The sequence below is a fragment of the Salvia splendens genome, chromosome 19, assembly GCF_004379255.2.
Source record: "Salvia splendens isolate huo1 chromosome 19, SspV2, whole genome shotgun sequence".
Lineage (NCBI taxonomy): Eukaryota > Viridiplantae > Streptophyta > Magnoliopsida > Lamiales > Lamiaceae > Salvia > Salvia splendens.
Window position 1 is genome coordinate 7,834,735 of NC_056050.1, and position 27,862 is coordinate 7,862,596.

Below are 27,862 nucleotides of genomic sequence, written 5' to 3' on the forward strand. Positions count from 1 at the left end.
ATATATATTTTAATAAGAGAGAGAAAAAGTAGTTGGATGTATTAATTGGAGAGAAAAAGTTTTCAAAAAAGGAAATGTGTCATCTTAGTTGGGATAAACTAAAAAGGAAAACATGTCATCTTAAGCGGGACGGATGGTGTAATATTTTTATATTTATTTATGTATTTTAGTTATTTTAACATTGAATTTCGGCGGAAAATGGGATTGAAATGGAGTTATCTACGACATTGCAGATTGAAATGAAAAATACTTGTATGATACTCCCTTCGTCCGTGAATGGAGTCCCGTTTTTTTCATTTTGGTTAGCGAATAGGAGTTCCGGTTCATAATTACTATAAATGGTAAAGATGTCTCACATTCCAATAACTTATTTCACTCACATACATTTAAAACTAATATATACAAGTGGGACGACTCATATTCCACTAACTTTCTTCCACTTAATTTTTTAACACTTCTTAATACTAGTGGGAATAAAATGAAACATATATTCGCGGACAGGAGGAATAGTTGAGAAATGGAATTGTTGTTGAAATACACTAACTGATTATTTTGTTTGCATCGTGGATGTCCTAAGCATTATTGTTCGATGACTATTTTGCAGTTGAATCTAATTTAAAACTAACTTGTTTTTTTCTACTTCAATTACGGATACTAGGTGGATGTATGCAATCTATCAATTATTAATTTATACAAATATTCCTTCGTAATTTGACTTTCAGCTAACCTCCAAGTATTTATTGAAAATGAAACAAAATTCATGATTACGAAATAGGAGCTTTTTTCTTTCCCTAGTTCGTATAAATAAGAGATAGTTACAAATTTAATATTGCAATTTCAGAAAAAATACACAAGAATCTTTATTCGTTTTCTCATTTATTGTAATTCACACAAATTAATATCGGTGTATTTTTTTTACAGGCATAACACAAGTGTTCAAACATATAAAACTTTAACTCACAATAATACTGTAGCTATGGCCGAAGGGGAGAAAACTTTGGTAAACTAAGTTTTTCATGTAATTCTGTAAAGGTCATTGTTTGCAGACCTTAATCTAATTAATATTACTTGAATATTGGTTATTAAATCCAAAAATATATGAATAATGATAGGATTATTTATAGGTAAGGCTGTAATAACATTTTTAGTACCACCCACTTCATTACTAAAATGCACAACTATTTCATTGTAATAAAAATTTAAAAGCTATAGCTTTAAATTGGAAATGATTAGAATAATCTACCAATCCTATAAAGATTATTCTTCCTTTATATGAAAAGAGACACAGTAGATTAGCAACAACTTTTTTGCTGTTTGTTTATTAATCCATAAGTCAACAAGAAAATGACTGTCAACATACACACTAAACTCTAAAATTACAACCTTTTCTTCAATTCTTCCCAAAAGCTAATCCTACTCAAATGTAATTTCAAACTAATTATCATTTTTTTTATTTTGGTATACATTAGTACAACATATTTCATCTGTTGGTGTAAAAACTGATAGCACTCTCTCAAGTCTTTTCACAAAATATATGAAATGAGTATAAGTAAATAAATGCATACATAAATGAAGGACCAGAAATTATCAAATAAAAACTGTACATCCCTTATTTAGTTAGAAATCCATGTAATTAAAACATCTTTATTGATATGTGGTCAGGATTGACTTGCATTCCAGAAAATGCTATTTATTCTTTTTTATTTTTTATGCATCATCTTGTAATAATTTTGGTGTCTTAATTGCACGAATATGTGCTAAGAAATATAAAAGTAAGATATAAATCCAGCTAGGGGTGGTTAAAAGTGAGAATGAAAAAAATTAGTACTACTTAATTGACAAAAGTGCACACATAATTTTAGAGAAAGGGAATTCATTCTGTACAAGAACCTTTACTTCTACTTTTAAGAATTTATCCATAGAAAATTCTGAATTGTTTTTCTTTGGAATCCTCTGCTTATAATCGAAGAACGACGTTCCATCGACAGAATAAATTCCTTGAATAGTTCTTGAGTCCTTAAAATCATTAAATAAATATATTTCCTTCAAATATAAAAGTATAATTATTTTCTGCATTTTAATATTTTTTTGTTATTTTCTTGAGTAAAAAGGGATAAACTGGTATTTCTGAAAATGAAGCACTCCCTCCGTTCCACGGTAGTAAAGTCATTTTTCCATTTTGGGTATTCCATATTAGTAAGCCATTTCCTTTTTCTAGTAAAAAATAACACATTTTTTCACTCTTACTTTTTCCTCTCTTTTAGTATTACTTTATTTCTCTACTTTTTGTCATCTTCTACTTTATTACTCCATTTGTCCACCATTTAAAGAACATTTTGTCATTTTGGATTATCAACGATTTATAGAACCATTTACTTTATTCCACTTTTAATATGTGGACCTCACATTCCGCCAACTTTTTACACTCATAATCCAATGTAAAAATATTATTTTAAATAAGTCTTACATTCCACTCACTTCTCTATTTACTTTTCTTCACAAAGTCAAATAATTTCTTAGAACTCGTGTCGAGTCAAACGGGCTCTTTAAATGGTGGAGGAAGGGAGTATCTTTTTATTTAATACACATTACGTACATTTTTCTTAATTTTCGTGCTGAAAAAAAATACCCCCACTACTATTGAACAGAGGGAGTATATATTTACCCAATCAATTTTAACATACTGTAAAAACAGAATGCGTAGAGGAGTAGGGTGTGACAAAAGAGACATTGCAATACATTGTTGTACATTTTGAACCTAACCCTAATTCCTATCCTATCTAAAAACAATGCTAGTTTCCACCCCAATTCAAGGAAATAAGCTCCACGAGAAATTGTTTTTTTATGGCCTGGAAACACTCCCCATCAGCTTTTTTTCTGTCCCACTTTATAATAAAGTTAAAGCAAGAATCAAGAGAGAGTGAGAAAAATATTATATAATAATTCACAATTTCTTTTTATTTTTTGAAAAAAATGAATATCACTCCCTTTCCCTTCCAACCCCACAAGTATAAAATTACTTGTGTGTTGACAATGACATTGCCTTTCTTCAACCTATCTTCTCTTGAGAAAGAAAGCATAATTCTAAAAAAAAAAAAAGATTCAACCAAGAGCTCAAACAAGTAGATACAATGAGATTTTTTAGTTAAAAATCTACAGATATTTTTCACCTTATATTGTTTGTTGAAGTAACAAATGATGGCTAGAAACCCTAATTCGTGGAGCATGAATAATGGCATGCATCCACAATCTCAATTTGTTTATGCTTCCAATTCTTCAAATCCATCTTCAACCACTGCTTCAGCTGATCCTCATCATCCATCTCAAGAATTCCCAGTTAGATCTTGGAGCCAATTGCTTCTGTAATTCTCTCTTTATTTTACTTTCCTTTTTAATTTAATTTAATTTAATTTAATTCACACTTGAAAAATGATTTTGTTAGGGGTGGATTGGGAGGTGGAGAGGAGGAGAGATTCGGAGGAGGCCTCTTCCACCAGCAAAAGAAGTTGGAGAATTGGGAAGATCAAGTGATGAATTTGAATCCAAGTTATCAAAGTGTTGATGTGAAGCAAGAATCAGCTCAATCTTCAAGCTGCCAAATTTATGATGATGAAGTCCAAAAAAATTCATGGCCCCACCACCATCAAGTCATGCCTATCTCTTCTCCAACTTCATGCGTCACATCTCTTAGCAACAACATCTTCAACTTCTCCGCCGCTGCCGCCGCGGCGCCGGAGGGGAAGAACCACTTCCATAGCCAAGACCTTTCATCCGAGGTTAGTGTCTGGAAAAAAAATTAATTCAACATTTAATAGTCATTGCTGATTCTCAAAAAATTCAATAACGATAAAATTACTTCTTCTCGCCTTCGGTAAAGCAATTATAATCGTGCAATATGCTCGAAACGTATTTTTCAGTATACCGGCATCGGGAAAAATTTAAATAGGTCCCATAACTCATAATTGCAACATTTAATAATCATTGCTAATTCTCAAAAAATGAAAGGTTTTTCCCCTTTTTCCTTTATTTCCCATGGTTTAATTGATTGTTTGTTTCTTTGTTAAAAGTGCAACAGCACTATTACTGGTGGGGCATCTAAGAAGGCAAGGGTTAATCAACATTCTTCAGCCCAACCAGCTCTCAAGGTAAAAAAAAATTATGGGATTTTTTGTTTTCTAATCTCAATTTCTCACTCCAAACAAGAAATCATGGGGTTTACATTTTTATAATTTTACTCAATTTTATGTGCAGGTGAGAAAGGAGAAATTGGGAGATAGAATAACAGCACTTCACCAACTTGTTTCCCCTTTTGGCAAGGTAAAACAATTCTTGAAACTCTTGCACAATTATTAATATCTTTGGACAGAAGGAATCATGATGTTGAATTTTTTTAGCTTAAAACCCATAATGAAAAACTTCTCTATATCAGGACTTGCAACTAATTAATTATCAAAATCAAAAAGGAAAAGGGAAAAGAAAAAAAATACTACGAAATTCCCTTTTTCTTTAACATAGATATTAGGGCATGAGGAATTGTCTTTTGACAAGAAAAGATGGCTTTCATAAACATGACTTTGGAGGCATGTTTCTCTTTTGCAGACTGACACTGCTTCTGTTCTGTCAGAAGCAATTGGCTACATTAGATTCCTTCAAGGCCAGATCGAGGTATGTTATGTCCTATTCAATCTCATATTTTAATTTTTATTACTAATTGTTTTTATTAGGTGACAAATTTTTATATTTCCATTTTTAGTCAAAAGTAGAATTTTCTTGAAAATGAAAGTGAATTTGTGAATTTGCAGGCACTAAGCTCTCCCTACATGCGCAATGCATCAGTAGGTACAAGTCATCATCCTCAACATTCTGTAAGTATATAAATTCTTCACATTTTCCAATGCACGACCAAGATTTTTCAGACACTGATACACCAAACATTCAGACAAAGATAATATGTGTTGGGAATGGGAATGTCTTTGAATAATCAAATTAACCCACAAAACATTTATTTAAAATTATTATTAATCAAGAAAAATAATTTCCTTTTACAGGTTCAAGAAAGGAATTGTTTATTTCCCGAAGAGGTACGTACATGCTTTATTGGATCAATCACTTATTGAAAAAGATGATTAATTTGAATTTGTAAAGCATAGTAGTATTGTTTAGAAGATGCATTTCAGCTTTTCTATGATAGTCATTTGTAATAATTAAAGATATGAGTTAATATAATCACATGAAAAACAAGATAGTATAAAGCTGCAAACTTGATGCAATTAATTTTTTTTGGCTCTCGTATTTTAATCTTTTTTGCTTTTATGTGCTTTCAATTGAGATATATTAGTATACTATAGTCATATATAGCACATATATTTAGGTAGTTTAATGTATAGTATTGCTCAACTATTTTAATAAAGATTGATTAACATTGCAATTTATTTTATTCTATCATGATCTCCAAATAATAAAAAGAACAATATAAGTTTTATGCTTTATGTGTTGTGTTATAAGATACTTAGCATATGACTCTTTTTATGATTCTTGCAAAATAATCTTTTGTATAACATGTGAGAATATAGGATATAGAACCTAAGTAAGGATATTGTTAGTAATCAAACCATAGTCATGGCATGTATGCAATCAATTTATAGAATAGAATATAAATGTGAATTAAGTAACACTAAATTAAATAGAAAGTCTAATGCCCCATTGATTAACATGTTGCAGGACTCACAAAGTGAAGGGGCTCAGAAGGACTTGAGAAGTAGAGGGTTGTGTTTGGTTCCCATATCTTGCACTCAAAATGTGGGAAATGAGACCGGCGCCGACTACTGGGCTCCGGCGGCTTTAGGTGGAGGGTTTTAGCGCCAAATGAAATTCTTGGGGATGTAACATCAGAAACAGTCATTCTGTGGAAAACATGAGGGATTGACTGCCTCTGATGCTACTGATTTGCAGTTTTATAATATAGGGGGATCAAGAATTCAACTAAGGGTTTGGAGAGGCTTTATTGTAATTCATGAAGCTTAATAATGTCTGATTTTATGCCATGTTTATGCATGGATATATTCAAGAACTTTGCTTTCTAATTTTTAAGTCCAATATCCATTTCATGAGTACGTGAAATGATATCAGTCATATTATCTAAATTATATTATATGAATATAAGTACCTACAATTTGTAGAAGCAGTGAATGGTATTGATATAATATTAATTAGCTTTATAACTTCCTACATTTGTCTCAAGTTACTTGAGTCGTATTCTATTTCGAGCTATCCTATGTTACTCGAATCATTTTCTTTATGGAAAAAACCCATAATAGAGTAGGAAAATAGCTTCAATGGTACTGCAAAACCCATCTCATTTTTGTTTTTGAGCAAGATATACCCGTTTTTGGGTTTGCACCAAAGCGAACCTAAGAGCATCCACAATGGCGGCGAGCGGACCGGCCAGCCGATCTCCGGCGCTCGCCGAACCATTGTATCCGGCGAGCGCCATTTCGGCAAAAAAATCGGCAAGCGCACGCCGATTCGCGAGCGCTGGGCGATGCGCTCGCCGGTCCCCTCGCCGCCGGCGAGCGAAATTTTCTTTTTTATTTTATTTTCGAAACACTATATATACGCGTTTTGCACGTCATTTTCATTCGCACCACTTGTTTTAACGAGTACACTCTCTATCTTAATTTCTGTACAAGATCAACAACGTGAAATGGAGAACAACAACGAAGGTACTCCAATGACTAGCGGGTCTCAAACTCCCCCGGTACCCGTGGGAGGTGTATGGGGTCCGATGCCCGGATACTACAACATGTACCCATGGCAGGAGATGATGCCCGGGATGGCAGCCGGGGGGAGATCACCGGGAGGGAGTATGCCGGGGGGGTTACCGGCGATGCCGAGGTGGGCACCTGGTATGCAGATGATGCTGGGAGGGGTACCGGCGACGCAGGGGACGCCGGGGGGGGGGGGGTAGATACCGGCAATGCAGGGGATGCTGGGGGGGGGAAACGTCTATCGCCCCAGTTTTGATTTTTCGACTGCTTCTTCGCACACATCGACCCCATCGGAGGCGCAGTTCACGCAATATGAGACTTTCTTCTTAGAGGAGTTGGTGAGTTTGATCTTCTCGGTGTTCTGAAAACTCCCGTTCAAACGGGGAGAGTAGGGCGGGGTCGGGGCCTCCCAAAGGGGAAGGGCAAGAGGGTCGGTGAGTCGTCGCAGCCGGTTGAGGACGACTGCTCGGTACGGAGGAGGTGGACGGATGCGGAGAACGTCGCGCTGTCCAAGGCGTGGGTGAGTGTTTGCGATGATCCCCTCACTTTGAACAATCAGATGGTCGTCAACATGTGGGCCAAAATAGCAGCAGCCTACAAGGCATTTTGCCCGGAGGGGAGGCCGCGCAACGGGGTGGAGTGCCGGAAGGCGTGGGACCGAATCATGGCTGGGGTCTCCCGATTTTCGGGCTTGTACGCCAACGCCCTCCGCATGCAGAGCAGTGGCCAAACGGAGGATGACTGCAGGAGGATAGCGGAGAAAGCCTTCCCCCAGCCCGGGTTGTATAAGGAGTTCACCTACTGGAACTGCTATGAGGTGTTGAACGACTCTAAGAAGTTCCGGGCAGGTGTCGACGCTGGCTGGCCGAAGAAGCAACGCTGAACTATACCGGTGATTACAGCGGCAGCAGCGGTGGTTCCCACGACCTCCCCGAGGGTGCTCAGGAGCTCCCGTCCCCTCCATCGTTCGCTTGCCGAACTCGCCCGGTTGGTCAAAGGCGGGTGCAATGGGAGGCGAGGGGGGCGCCGGGGGGTCCCAGGAGGTCCAGTCGGCATCCCCCCTTGGCCAGTCGACAGAGGATCTCAAATTCTTCACGCGTCAACAAACGCGTGCTCAGATGGTCAAGATCTTAGCCGATTGGAAGACGGCAGAGGACCCCGAGGAGAAGAGCTTTCTTCACGCATTGCTCGTGAGCATGCGTGACGATTTGAAGACCGGAGGGGCACGGGGGGGTACCAGCGACAGCGACGGGGGCGACGGAGACGGGGAGTGAGGCGGAGGTCATTTTTTTTTAAATAGTGTAATTTTTTTTAATTAATGTATTTTTTTAATGTACTTTTTTTTAAATTAATGTATTTTTTTGTAATGTACTTTTTTTAATTTAAATAATATTATTGAATTTTCGCGTATCTGTGTCGTAAATTTAATTCCGTACTTTGTGTGTTTGTCAATTATTTGTTTTATTTAATTAGGAGTGAAGTGGCTAGGCTATTGCTGGGCTATTTGCTTGTCCTGATGATGTGGCAGGAGGATTTTTAGTGCTGATGATGTGGCAGGAGGAGTTTGTGGTTGGGCTATGGCTGAGCTATTGCTGGGCGAAAGTAATTGTGGATGCTCTAATTAAATCCCTTTTTTTAGATTTTGTGATAAAAAGTGATTGGATAGAGAATATGCTTTTAAGTTTGAGTTTTGTGAGTATAAAAAGTGAGTAGATAGAGAATATGGTTTTAAGTTTGAGTTTTGTGTAGGTTGGAATAAAATCACTATTTAATATGACATTTGTACTAAAATAAGTTTGACTTTGTGTAAATGGTTGGAGATGCTCTTAACCATTAACCACATTTTCCTTAAATCTTGAGTCTAGAAGAAACGATTTAAGTAATTTTGGACGGATGGAGTATATTGCGTATTTTCCACAGTTTTATGAATATAAATGTTTTGCTTTGTTAATACTTCCTCCATTTCTTAAAAATGGGAATGTTTCATTTTTAGTCGGTTTCTTAAAATTAAAACCTTTTTAGTTTAGGAAAGTTATTTTTCTGTAATGAAGTGAGACCCATTATTAATTAACAAACTTTTTCTTTTTCTTTTTTTTTATTTTACCAATTTTTTTATTAGAATACGTGACGTTTTAAAAGTTCCCATATATCCTATTTTTATAAAATTGATGGAATATAAGATGATTAGGTGTTCTTGATGAGGACATGCTGTTTTAAGGCTTCGTAGTAGCTATATTGCAGTATCTAAGCATTTCAATTTTTAAAAAATTATTGTTCAACCTTTTCCAAAATGACAATTAATTTCCATCTGGTTTTTGGATTTTTTTCATAACAGAAAGTTTGTATATATTGTTTAATTATGTTGTAAAAAGTCAAAAGAAAATACCATCTCATCCATTTTTGGGTTTTGGCCACATTGGACCGAATTTATTGAATTGGATAGTATATATTCTACCATTATTCAAGTTTTAATTTCACCTAAGATGGTTTAAATCTAATGCTAACTAAAATATTTATGTAATATAAGGTTCGGGTTTTGATTTGGAATATTCTTGATTAATTTAAACCTTCCCAAACTTTTTATTTAATTTTATAATATAAACACAAGTTTTGACACAAACAAAAGGTTGAAGAACTAAAATTGTTGGACTTTAAAAGTAAAACATAACCTTTATCTAGTTTTTAGGTTATTTTATTGAGAATGTAGCATGTGTGAAGTTAAAACCATTTAAAATATGTCAAAAACAAGAAAATCGCCACTATATTTTTTCAAAAGTGCTAATTGCTAAATAAATTTTGCAATTATTTTTCAACTGTTTATTTTCAGTGAAATATTCAATAATGTGACAAACGGTTTTAAATATGTGGAAGCATTAAGAATATGTTAATTCACTTTTTCAAAATGATAATCCCTCCGTTGCATGGTATATTGAGTCATTTTTCTATTTTGGAACGTTCCATGGTAGTTGAGTCATTTCCACTTTGAGCAAAAAGTAACAAATGTTATCACTCTTATTTTATTCTCTCTATTTTTCTCTCTCCCTTCTACTACTTTATTATCTATTTATTTAATACATTATTCATCTATCTCTTAATCTCCATGCCAAAAAGAAATGACTACTAACACGAACAAAATGAGTATATATTTATGTGGTGGGTGACATTTAAAATTGACTGACACTTCATCGTATATTTCGCTAGAAAAAATGGAAATGGAATAATTGCAAAAAATTCTATAGCTAACATGTAAGTATGTATCAAGAAAAGCTTTTTTAATTGCTTATACTCCATTTGTTTTAAGGAATATGACCCATTTCTTGGGTGACATGAGATTTTACACAGTTTTATTTCGTGTGTTAGGAGGAAGGAATAAAGTAAAAGAGAGTGAATAAAGTAGAGATAAATAACTTTCTACTTTTATTAATGTATCATTTTCGATGTGACAAATTAAAAAAAATGGCCATCTTCAATAGGACGGAGAGAGTGCATGGCAAACAAAAACCAATGAATACCGTAACATTAATATAGAAAATTATTTTTGTTGTTATAGATAAGTAACAAAGATATCATTAAAAATGAAGACGTAATGCTTAAATGTGCCCAACCCAACATTCTTCTCTTTGCAACCAACTATGGTTGACTCAACTAGTATTAAGTGATCTTTCTCTCTTTTCAATATGTGTATAATGTATGTTGCGTCTGTTGTTTGTTAGCTCTTTTTTTGGGTCTACATAAAGTACTTTGCCAGGTGATTGACGAATACGTAATAACTTTATTTAATTTTATTTCCACCCACTCATTATATGCATACATAATCATTACAGGCTATACACTAGTGGCTTCGCAATAGTGATGTCCTAAATACGTCACACCCATAACTTAATTTAATGTATTATAGGCCATGCTTTTTGGTGCAACTGTTTAATTTTTTCATATAAAATAATCCATTCATTTTCCACTACCAAAAGGGGTTTTATTTAAAAGAAAAAACATTATTTTCAACATATGTGTGATATTTATTCAATTTATTTTAAAATTGTGCTGTAGGTAGACATGTTCAAATCAAATCGAAAAGAAGTTAATGGCCTGTTCATAACTGAACTGGAACAGTCGCGGTGGTTCCGAACCACCAGACGATTTAGCAATTCACACGGTCTGATTTAGGTTTAAAAAATATTTATCATTTATAAAAATTAGTAATTTTTATATTGAAAAATCAATTTTCACAAATAATTGAATACAAGAATTTCTTAATAGCCCATATTTATTTGTTGGACTTATAAATTCTAAGAAATCATTTTTGGTTGTTTCTCTTTTATAGAGACATCCTTGAATGTTATATGTTTCACTTTCAATGTGGGACAAAATATGTTGAAGCATTTTCTTTTATAAATACATGTTTAGATTATTCATTCATGTTTTTCTAATATGTTATACAAAACTTGCTTTTGTCTTCTACTTTCTTTATTTTTTACATTTTATTATTTACTATTTTATCTTTATTTTTTTCATAATTCTTTCTAAGACAAATTTATAATTTGAATGTTGCATGTTGCTCATAATTTGTATATATATAGAATGTGGACATATCCAAATAATTGGATTTAAATGTATGTTGCTCATTTTTCTCAATGTATTGATTAAAATGTGTAATAAAAAACAAAAGTAATATAATTTGTATAATAATGATAAACATAGACAATTAAAGAAAATACGATTTGTATTGCGATATAATATAACTTATATATTTATATATTAGTAGGCATGTATTCACATCAAAACCATATCTTTTGTCAAAACATCAAACCATGTACATTTTATGTCGTTTAATGCACATTTTATGTACCATAATGTACAATCCTACATTATGTAAAATGTATGAATTATGTACATTAATAAAAATAGTACGTATAAAATGTACATTATTGACGTTTTACATGTAAGATTCGTTTTGACATTAACACACCCCAATATAATAGACTAATAGTATAATTTTGTATAATAATTATTGTTCGAATAGATGTAGTATAGTTTATATAAATAAAATTATTATTTGAATATGTTCTTGATAGATAAGAATAAAAAATTGTTGAGTAATATGATTTGTATATAGAAAAATAAGTATTTATATAATAGCTATCGATAGATTAATACAATTTGTTTAATAATTATTCTCTTAATGTGTATAATAGTATTTGTTGTTAAATTATAATAATAGAAGATAGAGTACTAAAATAGACAAAGAATGATGGAGATCTATCATGTAGGTATAAATAATGATTTTTATCCTTCATTAAAAGAAAGAGCTATACATTCAAGAATGTGTAGCTATAAAAAAGAAAATTATTCAATACACTCTCTTCCAACTCAAAGGCTCAAGTCCAACATTAAGTGTAAATTGTAATCGTTATAGTAACTTATAAGTTCTATCTTGTAGTCTCGTTGAAATTTATATCAATAGAAATGCAATTTTCATCCTTAATATTTGAATTTTATTCATGCAACTTTTATAGACAAATAAAGACTTAAAAGACAAAAAAAATTACGAGCAGCTGAACCGGCCGGGAACCGGGGGTTCGAGCCGTGAACTGGAACAGTCGAAATCCATGGCGGGTCGGTTCAGATTCAATGTTTTCTTGAATTGTGAATTGCCAGCTGTTCCGGATTCGGAACCGGTGTTTTATAAACCTTGAGCATGTCTAATTGTAGGTGAGGCAATACACATAGGAGTTTAGGGGTGAATATGTGGTTAATACAAAGGTCAATGCAATCATCAATTCATTGTTATATTAAACAAACAAAAATCGAATTGGAATATCTACTTTGACTTTCTAAAGCAATCCACGTCATCTCACATATATATTAATCTTATTAAGTTTATCGTAGGCTGAACATCTCTTGATCCACTACAAAATTTAAATACATATTTTAGGATTGACATGAGTTTTAGAATCATGTATCGACGTGAGTTCTAAAGCAATAGACAATAGTTTCACCTTGGTCCATTTCAGTAAGTGAGCTAATTTGGTGCTGGTTAATCGGGTTATAATTTTGTGGGGCTAGATATTTTCAACCCTAACCCTTTCAATTTAGCTGGCTATTCGGGTCAGGGCATGAGTTTCGAGCTGCACTTATGATAAGAGTATGTTCCTATAGAGACGATAGAATCAAGAGGTAGATCGGCGGTTGAGCGGAGAGACGTCAGTGGCGAGGTTTCGATGCGTTAAACCGACAATGACTAAGGTTTTAAACTAGAGTTTGCAAGTAACTAAAGTTGGAATGTAAATACTGAATAATTTTAAAAGGCAAAAATAACTAAAAGGATCTTGTATTGCTTGAAAGAATAAGTACAAGGTTCCCATTATTGACGTGATTCCTAGGGTTGGTTCGACTCTATTTTGCATTTTGGAAAATCGAGAATGTAGCTTATACTCTCTATTACAGTAATTAAAGCATAATAAAAGAAACTAACATCAGACGAAATCTTGATAACGTCCTGGCAGTAAAATGCATTGAGATAGTTTCAATCGGCTCCGACGTTGGAGTCGGCTGATCTTCGACTAACCATTGTGCAAAAGTGAAGGAGAGCAATAGGTGTTGGAGCGCCGACCATAAATACTCACATGAAACAACATAAATACAACATCCTATTTTGGCCTTTGAAAACAATAAGTCTTTTTTATTTTCAAATTACAGAAATCATTATTTATCTATATTTTTTTCAAATAAAAAAGAAAGACCAGCTAGGTACTGACCATTCCGGGTCATGAGAATAAGGACCATTCGAACACAAAAGGGCCGGAAGTAGGAAAATAATGATCGGGATAGCGGACCAAAAGCTATGGAACTTGGGTGTGGGTCTTTGGAATGGTATTTATCGTGAATGATGGAATCATTACACATAGATAGTATGCTCTCGCCCCATAACTCTTCTATTAGTTGCATAACAAACGTGTGTTCCCCTTGTTTTAAAAATCTAAATTTTCTAAAATGAAATAAAAATAATTTAATAATGACATCAATGTTATTATCTAATAATGACCTCCCTTTGGTTATATAATTTGTCATTAAAATTGAGTATTGTATCACAATTTCAATTGTATATTTCGGAAAATTCACTATTGAAAAGTACTTGTATTTATTGATTCCACTGCAATTCAAAATAATATGTGCAAACCCTTTACATACTTACAGAATATCTTGAAAGCCATATTTCATTTTATCAATCGATACCCCACAAATACCACGGTCGAATAAATAAATAAATAAACAATAAAAACATATTTTTCCAATAAATGGTCCATCATGTCCATCTCAAGTAACGCCAACATAGAAAACAAGATCATTGTTTTGATCCATGATGCTTCAACACAATTAAACCTAGTCTACGTAATTGCCATAAAAAATACGATGAATAAACAATTTTTTAAAGCATTTTACATTCTATAATCCAATTAACTTGGGGCTTAGTTAGAAGTCAAAAAACCAAGCCGTATACAGTAATTTGCCGTGAAAATGCAACAAATTGCAAGTGCTGAAATCAATATCGCTATCATGGAGCAGCCATTGATGAACTTAGTATGTGAATCTGCAAACAGATGTCACAGAAAAGGATTAATACAAATAGATGAATGAAATTGTAAAGGATAATCAACATTTCACCTTATTCACTAGCATGTTTACTTGCTCCCTGTACATCTCCTTTAGATCAACAATATCGGCGCGGAGTTCTTCCAACTACACAGATAGCCCATTTCAATATCAGATAAGATACACAATTGGAATTTTGTGAATGAAAGCTAGCGTAAAAGGTGTTTTAATTTGGCTTCACGATAGGTTTTTGACTTGAAGCACGTGTTTAAAGCAACACACGTTTTACACTGATGAAACTTATGATTCTGATCTCTAGACAAGTCATCTTTCCTCGAATTCAAATGCATCGAGGTGGAATAAAATTGTTAATCAAGCTGTGGAGTGATAAAGTATACCTCTTCATCACGTTCTCCCATCAACTCCAGTGCAGCTGAGTGTCTCCTTCTAAGTGCTTCTAATTCTGCTCGTATTCCTGGTAGTGTAGCAGCTTCTGTCCGTAACTTTTCACACTGCAGCAGTGTGCAATCCATAGATAATTAAAAGCAACCCAACTAGCTTGCTAGTTAAAAAGGAACTCATGTGCTAACAAATCACCCAGAAACAAAAGGGGGTGACCTCACCTCTGCTGTCAGTTTGACTAATTCTTCTGCAAGCGAGTCACGAATGGATTCCAAAGAAGCCTGATGGATAAAAAAAGGTCCAGTTACTAGAAAGATTCTAAAAAGATTTACAGAATGCCTTTATACATGGATAATTTAAGAGACGCTCTTGCATAATGATCACTGAGTGTAATTAGCTTAGATATCACTTCATACCAATCTTGAAGCATAAGATGCAAGTTCTCCCTCCTTTTGACGAAGGGCAGCTTCAAATGTGTTAGATGTCACACTCTTCATATAATATGGACTCACCGCACCATCCCCAACACTTCTATTTTCAGAAAAGGTTTCTGATGAGCCCAAAGTTGTCTGCAAGAAAAAACTTTCTTCCACACTGCTCAAGCTGCTTGCACTCGAAATCTTACGAGTCAAGTTACCTGCTGAAGTAGAACGTCAAAATCATCAGTAGATGAAACATATAAGTCTCTTGTGTGTAGTTGATGGGAAATACCACTATCAAATGCAGTTGACTTCTGCCTAGCTATGGGAACTTGATCAGGTACAGTAGAAGACTGAACTCGGGTAGCCCTTTCCTGATCCAAACGGGCAGCCTTTTCCCGGTCCAGCTCCTGTTTAAGGAAAATAACCTTATCAATAAGCTAGTGTGCGGAACTAAAACTGGAACTAATATTTAAGCATTTATTTGGCACATTCTCCTAGCACTATTTGTGATATGCAGTCCAGAAACATATTGATAGTGGTCGTTCGTGCAGGACTACAGATCGTTCCCTGCAAAGCATTATTTTTAGTCTTTAGTTGTTAGTAATTAATTTAGTTATTTAATGTTTTAACTTTTAAGAAGTATAGTTAGTAATTAATTCAGTTGTTTAGTGTTTTATCTTTTCAGGTTAGAGTCAAGATAAAGTTTTCTTTCAGTTTGGAGCATGTCAGTAGATTGTTATAAATAGGGCTTATGTTCCTATGTTTTAATTGTTCAAAATATAGTTATGTTCAGCATTCTGCTGTGGCCTTTTCAGAGGAGTGGCCTCTTAGGAAGAGAGATATCTTTTACTTTCTTTGTTCTTTTATTTCTATCATTCTATCTTTTCTCTTTTTTCCTGTTTTCTGTTCAATTCCAGCAGCAACCACAATCTTCTCTATCACATATGATATGACCCGAGAAGCAAAACTAAAAACAAAAAAAGGAACAAAAGTTCAGCATTAAGCATCACAAACACAGTTAAGATAATACAAGTAATTTCTGGCTAAAATTAAAAGTGCTACCTGTTGAAGAAGCTCTTGATGCATCAGTGCATCATGCAACTCCTCCTTATGTTTTCTCCTCAGTTCTTTCAGTTCTTCTTCGAGCTGATTCACACGACTTTCATTGGTGTCAGCTTCCTCCTTCAAAGCAAGATATTCCTGCCTATGTTCAGCTGCTTTATGTCTCTCCTTTTCAAGAGATCTTGTCAGCTGAGTCTGCTCAGCTCTAAGGCATGATATCTACAAAACTCCTCTACCATAAGCTGATCTTCAAGGTAATTATCAAAGTGACTTAAATCAAGCATTAGACTATTAGAGTAAAAATACCTGAGCTTCAAGTACATTTATTCGAGACAAAGTTTGAGTTAAACGTTCACTGATAGAACGCTCCTTTTCCTCTGCAGCAGCAGCATTTGCCTCTGCTTCCTGTATTTATATCAACAATGAATTCAGGTGCATCAAAAGTGTAATAACGTGTAAGGGGTAAATCCTGCAGAAACCTGAAGTCGTGAGTTTAGAGATCTCTCTACAGCAGCCCATGCTTCAGCCCTTCTGGCGGCTGTTTCCTGAGATCAATCATAAGACATAATTATAAATGAGTGCCAAAGCCAAGCAAGTCTAATCATCTAAAAAGATACTGAGTACACAGTCAAACCTGCATTGCTTCAATCTGCCTTAAAAGAGGTCTGGTAGAGTCGGGAACTTGAGTTATTAACTCCTCGCACCTACGCTCACTAGCCTAGACAAATAATTCCCCATCAGATGATAGAAATTGATAAACGTTTTTGAACAATAAGATTATCTATCATCAAAAAGGCCAAACTTACTTGATATCGCTTTTGAAGATCTTCAATATCCTTACGAAGCATATCTTCTCTAAATACTGCCTGCAAGAGAGTGAACGGTAACAGTTTAGTACAAGAGGGTGAATGAGTACCCACAATGTTCCTCTGGGAAACTAACCTGCTGCTCCGTTCTGGTCAGTGTTTGCCTTAATCCTTCAAGAGTTTGAACTAACATACTTTCACGCTCCTCAGCCTCTCTTAGACGACTTTCTAGTTCAGCTCTCGCTTCAGTATTTGCACGTGCCTCTGCTAATGTTACAGCTTCTTTTGCTGCAGTAAGAGCATTAGTGTAGTAATCTTTTTGAGCTGCAAGTTCAGCTTGATGCTTTTCTACAGTTTCTTGAAGCAAATTTTCAGTTTCTGCCTTGTCTCTTTTCAAGCTCTCTACTGTATTCTCTTCAACCTATTAATGAATATTCACATCAACTCCAATAAGAATTAGATATAAAGATATACACGTACATGTCAAAGAAAAATTTGGTGGTAGAGATAGCAGAAAGTAATTAAGTATAGAAAGAACTTGTTGCTAAATGACAGAATAACAACACAGCCATCGTATTAAAAGTTTAGTGAGTTCCACAAGGAAAGAACTGTATACAAAACCTATAAAGAAAGTGATTCATGATTACATCATAACAAAGACAGAAGCGCATTCCTTTTTATTTGCTTTACAATGTTGCAGCAAGCAACAAAAAACAAGTAATTCTAGAATCACATGAAACTAGAGAATAGAGATACAAAACAAAGAACCAACTAAAATGTATTTAAACTGAGTAATAAATATACTGGCTAATATAATAGGCCATGAAAGAAGGTAATAATTCAACCACTTCTCAAACTGAATTGTATAGATAGTAAATAGGCTAGACATCGCAATAGTCAGAAAACGTTTAATTTCTGCGGAGGTGGTCATAATAAATAGAATTCTAAACCTTAAAATTATCAAAATACATATATGAACCACAGAAATTACAGGCCTACCTTACACATTAGCAAGAAGCATACAATTGGTGGCAGGATGAGCATATATAAGAAAAAAGATGCACATACTTATAGATAACATTGAAGAAAACCTACCTGTATCTTCGTAAGGAATCCTTTCTTCTCTTCCTCAAGCTCTCTGATCTAGATTTCAATAATATGACAGATAAATTAAAGAGCCAACCCGTGTCACTGATAAGCATATAAGATAGGAAGCCCTAACTTAACCCAAAACCATGGTCAAAGGTAAAGGGTTGACTCCCTATTATATGCTATTCCACACTTTCGTGTGAAACCGATGTGGGATCGTATCAATCCATCCCTCTTTTAAACCGGACGTCCACGGACGGCACACGCCACGGGCCCACCATCCGCTTTACGGCCCTTTTTCCTTTCGGGCCCACGTTTTTTTTCGGTGGCACCCCTTGGTCACACCTACGGGTAGCCCCTTTCCGTAGGACATCCGGATCCACGTTCACCGCACCAAATTGATAAGCATATAAGATAGGAAGCCCTAACTTAACCCAAAACCATGGTCAAAGGTAAAGGGTTGACTCCCTATTATATGCTATTCCACACTTTCGTGTGAAACCGATGTGGGATCGTATCAGTCACACTGAAAGAGTTCACAGAAAATGTGCACCTGTGCCCTCAACTTTCTGATATGACCTTCCTGAGCAGCTTGCTTTTTTGAGAGCTGTTCACCTGGAGATTTATGTGGCATCAAACTCTCAATGCCAGGTGTAATCTAAAATTACTAAGCATGCATACGAATGATCTCAAATTAGTGGAATTAGGAAGATGATTTTTAATAACTTTAATCTCTTAGTGTGAGTAAAATGTGTAACCACAGGACAAAATAAGAATAGACATTGGAAAAAAGGACCAGTTCATCAAGCAAGTTTCACAGAAAAGCTCCTTGATTTTCCCTTTCTGCTACTTCTTTCTTTTTATGAGGAAAAGCTCCTTGATGTTTTTACAAATATGTAGAGTAAAATTATCCTTGAGAACCAGTCGTGTCAAACTAATACGGAGTACAAATTGTCACAAATGCAATTGAAGTTTCAAAAGCAAATAGTTTGATTCTTTCCTCTCTTAAGGACTCATTTTTTGTTTCTTCTATCTCACGATTTATACATATGCTAGTTAATACTCCCTCCATCCAATAAAAAAATGCACAAAGCACAGGGTTTAAGATATCTAGTGTTGATTGTATCATGAGTGGAGAAATGGTACCAGTTTAGTGTTCTTTGTATTATGAGTGGTGAAAGAGTCCCACTTTAGGGGTATTGTTATGTAAAGTGATTGTAAACAATTTGTGATAGTAAGGGTTTTATTGTAACAATTTCTGGTGGGGTAATGTACAAAAAAAGGAAAGAAAAAAATGGGAAATTACTATGGGCAAGACAAAAAAGGAAAGTATGCATGTTTTTATGGGACAGATGGAGTATAAAATTTGCTGTTTCACATCAGGATGATTCAGTTATGTGACGTATGATATTGTTTAAGCTGTTTAAAATCGTTGATTGTTTGAAGGGATTCTGCTGCTCCAAATATAAAATCAAACCTTCGGCCATCACTTGGTTGATTATTTCATCCTTTTCTTTCAGAAGAGCTGCAGCATCACTTTTCTTATTTTGTTCTCTGCGCAGTGTATCCCTTTCCCTAGTGAGAGCATAAACCTGAAATAAAGGAAGTCTTAACTACACCGAATCTTAACAAGATAAATAACTCATAGAATATTTATTTGTGGGAGTTAACAAGCACATTATGCCAGTATAGACTATCTAGAAAATGGACTTTGAAAATATAAATTGATTAAAATGAACTTTATCTTCTTAATTGACGATAAAGCGCAAATCAATTGGTAAGACGTTCTTCTCCAACCAATAGGTCGGGGGTGGGAATGGAAAATATAAAATGATTAAAATGAACTTTATCTTCTTAATTGACAACGGAGCGCAACTCAGTTGGTAAGACGGTTCTTCTCCAACCAATAGGTCGGGGGTTCGAGACACCATGGGGGTAGATCAATGTTGTTAGGGTCGAGGGGCGCACCGGGTCGATGAGGTGAAAATTCGGGTCGCGGGTCGACGAGTCGACGGGGTCGAGAGACCCACAAAGCTAGGTTATTTTTTTTGCCTTTTAATATTAAATAAAATAAATATATTGCTCTAATGTTTATAATATATCAAATAATATAAATGTGGACGCAATTCATGTGAATAGAGATAAAATGGAAAATAGAAATGATCAAAATATCAAAACAATTCATAAGTCATAACACAATAAATAATTGAAACCATTGTCTGAAAATATCAAACAAAGGAATATATGAAGGGTGGCAGCAAAAAGATCTTTGAATTGTTTATTTGTTTAGGAGTGAAGAGGCCGAATTCTAAAGTGTAGAAAGTAGGTTTGAAAAGTTTGATGTGATGCATGCATATATATAGAGAATTGTGATTGAGAGAGTCAGAAAACATGTGAGAGATTTGAGAAATCAGAGATAGCATGTGTTTAGGGCGACCCAGGCGACTCACTCGACCCAGGCGACTCACTCGACCCAGGCGACCCACTCGACCCAGCGGCGACCCGGTATCTCGATCAACCCACCCATGTTGGGGCGGTGATGGTCTCGACCCAGGCGACCCGAGCGACCCGAACAACATTTTGACAACACTGGGGTAGATGGGGTTAATCCTCTTTTAAAGAAAAAAAAACTTTATCCTCTTAATTTAATGCTTCATAGATAGATAAATTATGAAATGAAAAGTCAAGAAAATGATGGAGAAGGTATCCCTACTAAGAGAACTTGTAGCAAAACATAAACAATAAGCAGTTAGATAACTCTTTCTATAAAAAAGATCAATAAAAAAGAAGCATCGCTGGTCTTCATAACTTTGATGTTCAAAATGTTCTTTTTAATTGCACAATTTCCATTAAGATCATACAGGACATCATTCTATGTGATGGCAGTCTGAGCATTGGACAAGAAACAGACAAATAATACTCAGTTTATCAACATTCTGGATGGTTTCACGTAAAGTCGGTTAACCAGGGAACAGATACGGAAGGCTTAATCTTATGTGATAGTTCATAAGTATTTCTAAAGGTTCATCAAAATTTCAGTTACAAGAACTTCAGGGGCTACATCAACGTTCAGCTATCCTAACATGTAAGTAAAGATGAAATAAAACATGCAAAAGTATACCTTTCTCTCAAGTACTGCCACCCTTTGATGATACTCCTCTCGTAGAGATTCAATTTCAGCTTCATTTGTTTTTCTCTGGAAATCACTTTAGCCAGTTAATAATTTGTTCATAGATCTGTAAAAATATGTTTGTGTGTAAATGTGTTAGAAAGCTTTATAGGTGTAACATGTACAAGAATGTAGATGTACATGGATACCTCAGGACACAGACTCAGTATAGTACAAAGACAGCTGAATCGGTTATGTGCCGGTGAGACCACAAGAAAGAAACCAGAAGATATCATATGATATGTTAGATAGATTTACAGTGTCCATATGCAGTAAATAGAGAACACCCAACTAAACTTGAAAGTTAAAAGCCCGTGATTTGCAATAAAGCTTTCCTTTTTACTTGGCTTGCATCTTCCACTATTTTCTATTTCTGAGAAGACATTTTAAAACCTCACTCTAGCATTTCTCTTGCTTTAATTTCCAGTTGTTATACTTGATTGAGGCATTGAGCTGGTGTCCTGGTTTCCTGTGTCTGAATTCTTGTCAGAACTCACAAGAAATCTTATGTTAATTTGCCTAGTAACACGCATACAACCGTTGATTAGGAGTCTCGGTTCACTTTTACTATAAAATATAAATGGTGCATAGGTCTCACATTACACTAACTCATTTTACTCACATTTTATTATAAAACTAACATATAAAGTGGGACCCACATTCCACTATCTTTTCCACCCACTTTCCTATATATTTCTTAAAACCCATGTCGAACTCAACCGGAACTCCTAATCGCGGACGGAGGAAGTATTTAATAATAAAATCACCTATTAAGAATTAATATTCTATCATGTCAAAAGTGAGGTTTCCTGGTGTAACACCTTTAAATACCAGCACCTCTAGTCAATATCCAATTTATAGGTTATCATGCATGGTTAGCAAGTGAATGTTGTTGCTTAATTCATCGACTACAGTTTTGATCTAAAACCAGAAAGTGATACAAAAAAAAGTAACAACAATGTGGGTGCAGTAAAAAACTAGGAAGGAAAGAGCAACCATTACCTTCAATTCATCAATTACAGTTTTAAGCTGCTCGTTTTCATTCATCAACCTTGCAATTTCATCAGCCTTGGCCTGTGAAGTAAAGAGGAGAGGGAGAAGGGCTCTAATTTCTTTCTTTAAGAAAAATTACAAGAAGCTACCGTATGCTTTAAAGAAAAGAGAGTAACAAGATCATACAAGAGAGTTTTTTAATGGATCTCATGCTATACCTCAAATCTAAAGAGAAGCATGACAAATGAAATGTTGTAGGTGAGGAATATTTGGAGGAATAAAATAAATTTGTTCAGGTTTTGATTAAAAAACAGCATTAGAGCCAATTTGTGGGAGAAACACTGTTCTGATTAACACACATCAACTGCCCATCAATTGATCAATTCTCTAGTCGATAAAGTTTTCCATAGCTAAAGAAATAAGCCCTTTTGTTGTCTGAACAAAGTATGCAAGTACATATTTGTACCACATGAGTCTATGATGCATGCCAAAATCCAAAAATAAGTACTACAACTTCAGTACCTGAGCTTGTCTAGCAGCTCCATGCAATGCAGCTTCCATCATTTTCATTTCCTTCATCACTTTATCGTGTTCAGCCACAGAATCTGCAATATTAGATGAGTTGCTTGCAGAACTCATCCGCTCCTTTACATCAGTATCTTTTTCCATGGCCTGCTTTAGCTCAACTGAATCAGAGATTGCATCATTGAGAGGTGTGACCAAATCTGAGGCTGCTTTTGAAGCCTCCACCTCATTATATTGTAAACCAGGAAGATTGTCATTAGATCTATCTTCTGCTTCTATGGTGCTAACAGGAACATCTGTGACATGTGTTTCTCTGTTTTCATCTGGGCTTTGAGGAGAACCATCAAGTGTTTGGGCTGGAAAAACATCTTCAACATCTTGTCGTTTGGCATTTTCATCATCTATGCTCTTAGACAAACTAGTAGCATCATTAATAGAAAGAGAAGCACTAGCTCCTACAGTATCTCCAGGACTTACAGATTCTGGTTGTAGTGACTCCGACAATGTAGAAGATATGTCCTCTGACCCCTTCTCCTCCTGAAGATTGTCAGTGGATCCAGGTTGCAGAGTCTCTGACGACGTAGGAAGTACTTCTAACCTCTCCTCCTCTTGAAGGTTGCTTGTAGATTCTGTATGCTCCTCTTCAGATTTTTGTTCAGAAGCATCATCAAGAATTGGAGGTGAAACCACTTCATCTTCACTGTGGTCAGAACCAGTATTCTCTTTTGCCTCACCACTGGTATCCTTTATTTCCTCTTCAGGTCCTGTTTCCACTTCTGCATTTCTCAATTCTTCCTTTACTTCTTCTCCTCCAGTAATTACTTCACTCACTTGATTAACTGAGTTGTCATCCTCAACTTGTTTTTCCTTGATAGAGGATGTAGGATCTAAAGCTTCGGACATGTCTGATGACTCGACAGTATCTTCGTCACCTCTCTGACCCATCAACCCAATAATAGGTTCGAATAACGCCTTCCTGTCAGTAGCTAAAGGCCATAGTCCTGATGCTGTTATTCAGAAACTATGAGAATAAGTGATATCGCCAATCTCACGATCAACCATTAAATTGATTGAAAACTTTATAAAATCTTGTACATATACATCTATGAATACACAATAAAATTATAAATGGACTAGTAGCATTATGCCCTTGCAGAACCTCAAGGCCTTAATAGCATCTCTAACCATTTACACCAAACCAAACTCATTCTAGTGGAAATGTCACATAACATAGTAATTTTACTCCAATCATTTACACCAAACTCAAACTTAAAAGAATATTTTCTATCCATTCACTTTTTATCCTTCCAAAATATCAAAAAGTGATTTGGGTATGTTATAAATAGGTATTTATTTGTCAAAACCCCAAAATGGGATGAGTTTTGAGGTACCATTGGAACTATTTTCTTACTCATTAGTTTTGGAGTAGCATTGTAGATGGTCTAAATCAGCAAACTACATACACAGATACGTTCATCAGCAAATCAGCAAAAATTCAAACTTCACAATGGTTGACACACAATGTAAAAATATAAGGCACCAACAAATGTAACCCTCCCGATATATTTACAGATCGAAAGCTATTTCAAAAGTTAACTTTCCAATCAATTCTAAATCGGCATGACAAACCATTAGATCTCATTAATCGTGACCGCAGCACATTCATCACAAAATGCAGTTAACGATCAAAAATTCGCAAAATAACTTACCCTCACTGTCACTAGGAGCAGCTGCAGCTGCAGCCGCAGCATCAGCATCCGATTTCTCCTCGAGTCCAAGCGCACTATCGAAGTTCTTCTCGATGTTCTTCACACTTTCACTCAGCTTATTCACCGCCCCGGTAAAATCTAAGTTCCCCAACGAAACTTTCCCACTGAACCACGCCATATCTTCTTCAATCAGGCCGCTTGATCCACTCTACCAAATATCGCGTTCACATCATCCAAGCTGACAAAGCAATCAAATCAGGAGTCACAACCTCCCCCCACAAAAAAGGAGAAGAAAAGTTGGAGTGATTTGGCGAAATTGAGTAAATCTCTACATCATTCAAAAAGGAAAACAAAGCGGAAAATGAAGATCGAATGTTGTTTCTATCGGTAATCAGTTTCGGAAATAGCTTAAACGATGTATTGTGAGAGTGATTTCAGAATCAAATCGGAAATTTGGGAATTGGGGATTTGGAAGGTAGGGATCGTTAATGCGGAGCCCAATTTTATTTGTTATTATGGCGATTCGATTGAACTTTTACAGTGAGAATTGATCTATTCGATGATAAAAGTGAATTTAATTGGAATATTGGAACCTAGTATCATTCAACTTTCGAGAAGTTTGATTTTTTCGGAACTTTGAAATTGACAAATAATATCACCAATTTTACCCTCAATTTGTTATTTACCACCAATTAAAAAATTCCTGCAAATAATATCATGATACGAGTTTTTTTTTCATAATTTCTCGACAACAACTTCGAGAGTTTCAAGATTTTCAATCTTTGAGAATAATTTTTCTTGAAACACACCCTCCAAATTTGTTCTTCAATCTATGAATATAGCCGGATTTTTTTTCACGGTGGAAAATAACAAATTCAGGATAAAGTTCGTGATATTATTTGTCAATTTCAAAGTTCGTTGGAAAAACCTAACTTTTTAAAAGCTCCATGATATTAGACGCCAATATCCCAACTTAATAACAGTAGTAATATTTTTAATTCGTAGTACTAATTTTATTATAATAATTTTTTAGATAATTAGAGCATCCACAACAATGCTCTTGAGCATGGGTGTGGGCCCGGACCCACTTTTACTCCATGTTCTTCCTCTTCCGCAAGAGCACAACACCCACATTCATACTCTTCGACAAGAGCATGCTCAAGGATCTCATTATTCTATTATTTAATTTAAATAAAAACATTTCCACAATATAAAAAGTTGCATTAAAAATACCTGAAATACTATTACAAATTACTAAAAATTTAAAAATTACAATATTAAAATCCTAAAATTTAAAAATTACATAATTAAAATACTAAAAAATAAAAATTATATAATTAAAATTATAAAAATTGAAGTTGAGAGAATTGTTTGGTGTAATGTGATTTTTTGTATTGAAATAAAGGTATTTATAGATGAAAGTGTGAATTTTTCCCCAAAATGGAAATGCCTATATTTTTATGGAACGGACGAAAATGAAAAGTGTATATTTTCTGATTTTTCACATATACCCACATCCTATACGTAAAAACAAAAAATATTATTGAAATTGACAACAGAAAGAATAATATGTCTATCTTGAGGAGGAAGAAAATGGATTGCACCTTTTGTTCATCCATCTCCACATCTAATGTATATGTACTCAAGGACTCCAATGTAAGACTCTTCTGGCTCACCAAATAACTCGCTCAGTTCCCCCATGGTGCACAGGGGCAGACACACTAACCACAAGGATGGGGCTTAAGCTCTTACCCTTTTTTTTCCTACTTCTAAATTTTTAAAAATTTTAGAGAAACATGTTAAATCCTTGCCAATTCTACTGAAGAGTATTGGAGTCGATGGTTGAAATGGGTTGAATTAAAGACAAAAAAGAATAAAATGCGGAAAAATGAAGTTAACAATGACGGGGATAAATTATTAATATTTGCAAAAGGTGAAAAAAAGTAAAAATTTGACCAAACTTTAATAAGCTAGGCCACGTTTTTTAATTAGGCGATGTTTTTACAAAGGCACGTTGTAACCACCGGAAATATTCATTAGATTGATTCAATTGTCATATTAGGGCCGTGGCAGTGAATAGTTGTCCCAATAATACTAAAATCAAGTTTGAAGTTTTTCAAGATCAAATAAATAGTGTGGTCAGGGGCGGACACACATTATAAGAGGATGGGACTTAAGCCCTTACCCAATAATTTTTTTTTGTTTTTAGTTTGTAAATTTTTAAAATTTTTGAAAATCATTTACTTAGCCCTTACAAAACCGATATCTCTGAAGACTAAATCATTGAAAATTGATTGATGAGCGGGGCTGAATTTAAAATTCTGAAATAGTTGAAGCAAAGCAACAATGGTGGTAATGGTTTGAGGAAGAAGAACAATATTAAATATTAAATAATATAATAATGATATACTACGGACTCATTCAAACCTCTTTTATTGTGCATTTATTGTTTGTCAAATTAAAATATTCACAATTGCATAGGTTTAGTGAATTAGCTAGTAGTACTTACTAACTCCCTCAAAATATTATCCCACTTTGACTTAGTGGATTGTGGGTCTTACCTTTATATATCAATTTTATAATAAAATGTGGAGTAAAAGTCAAAACTGGTCCTGAATATATGTTCATTTTATGATTTTGGTCCTATATCTTTGAATTTTTGCATCCTGAACATTTCAACTCGGATCACAATTGGTCATACACTAACAATTCCGTCAATTTTTAAACGATTTTAACCCGATTTTGATGGTTTTAACAGTTCCATTCGGGTTAAAACCGTTTAAAAATCCGTCAAAATCGAGTTAAAACTGTTTAAAAATTGACGGAATTGTTAGTGTATGACCAATTGTGATCCGAGTTGAAATATTCAGGATACAAAAATTCAAAAGATAAAGTATATGACCAAAATCATAAAATGGACATATGTTCAGGAGCAGTTTTGACCTTTACTCTAAAATGTGACTATGAATTAGTTAGTGGAATATGGGCTCCACTACCAAAAATGGTAAAAAGTGAAATGAGACAAACTTTGGGGGACGGACGGAAATAGAAAAATTGGACAAACTTTCAGGGACGGAGGTAGTATAAAACTTATTTAGTAAAACTACGAATTCTTCTTTAGTTTAAAATTTTCCTACAGTAGAACTAAGCAAATACTCCAGAATAAGTAATTCAGTTATTCGGATTATAGTGGTGGACTTTGCTTGGTGATTTTAGGTTTTTTCTTGTCTATTTTTTTAAATTTAATTATAAAAAAATGTGTATTTCTGAAATTATTCATATTTACTTTATTAGGTGAAATTAATAATATGAAAGTTTAATTTACAGG

General features: G+C 34.6%; 2 protein-coding genes across 6 annotated transcripts; one reads left to right on the forward strand and one right to left on the reverse strand.

The window, feature by feature from the left end:
* The first annotated feature begins 3,037 nt into the window (after positions 1-3,037).
* On the forward strand, positions 3,038-6,113 carry LOC121780349 (transcription factor bHLH68-like). Its single transcript, XM_042177933.1, has 8 exons — positions 3,038-3,362; positions 3,443-3,776; positions 4,068-4,145; positions 4,252-4,317; positions 4,600-4,665; positions 4,803-4,865; positions 5,049-5,081; positions 5,722-6,113. Exons 1-8 carry the CDS (start codon positions 3,196-3,198, stop codon positions 5,857-5,859), a joined length of 945 nt encoding a protein of 314 aa, XP_042033867.1. The 5' UTR covers positions 3,038-3,195; the 3' UTR covers positions 5,860-6,113.
* Positions 6,114-14,033: 7,920 nt separating this feature from the next.
* On the reverse strand, positions 14,034-25,075 carry LOC121780191 (golgin candidate 5-like). 5 transcript variants are annotated; one of them, XM_042177711.1, is made up of 20 exons: positions 24,867-25,075; positions 24,535-24,772; positions 22,823-23,832; positions 22,310-22,381; positions 21,260-21,334; positions 19,616-19,730; positions 18,692-18,753; positions 18,145-18,192; positions 17,186-17,470; positions 17,050-17,109; positions 16,878-16,961; positions 16,723-16,788; positions 16,550-16,648; positions 16,244-16,462; positions 15,471-15,588; positions 15,176-15,399; positions 14,981-15,040; positions 14,756-14,869; positions 14,430-14,504; positions 14,034-14,355 (listed from the first exon to the last, which is right to left on the reverse strand). In XM_042177711.1, exons 2-20 carry the CDS (start codon positions 24,710-24,712, stop codon positions 14,320-14,322), a joined length of 3,000 nt encoding a protein of 999 aa, XP_042033645.1. In that variant the 5' UTR covers positions 24,713-24,772; positions 24,867-25,075; the 3' UTR covers positions 14,034-14,319. The 5 variants fall into 5 exon arrangements, with proteins under 5 accessions (XP_042033645.1, XP_042033648.1, XP_042033647.1 ...); XM_042177714.1 differs by having other exon boundaries at positions 15,176-15,396; positions 15,474-15,588; positions 24,535-25,075; XM_042177713.1 differs by having other exon boundaries at positions 15,474-15,588; positions 24,535-25,075.
* Positions 25,076-27,862: the final 2,787 nt, after the last annotated feature.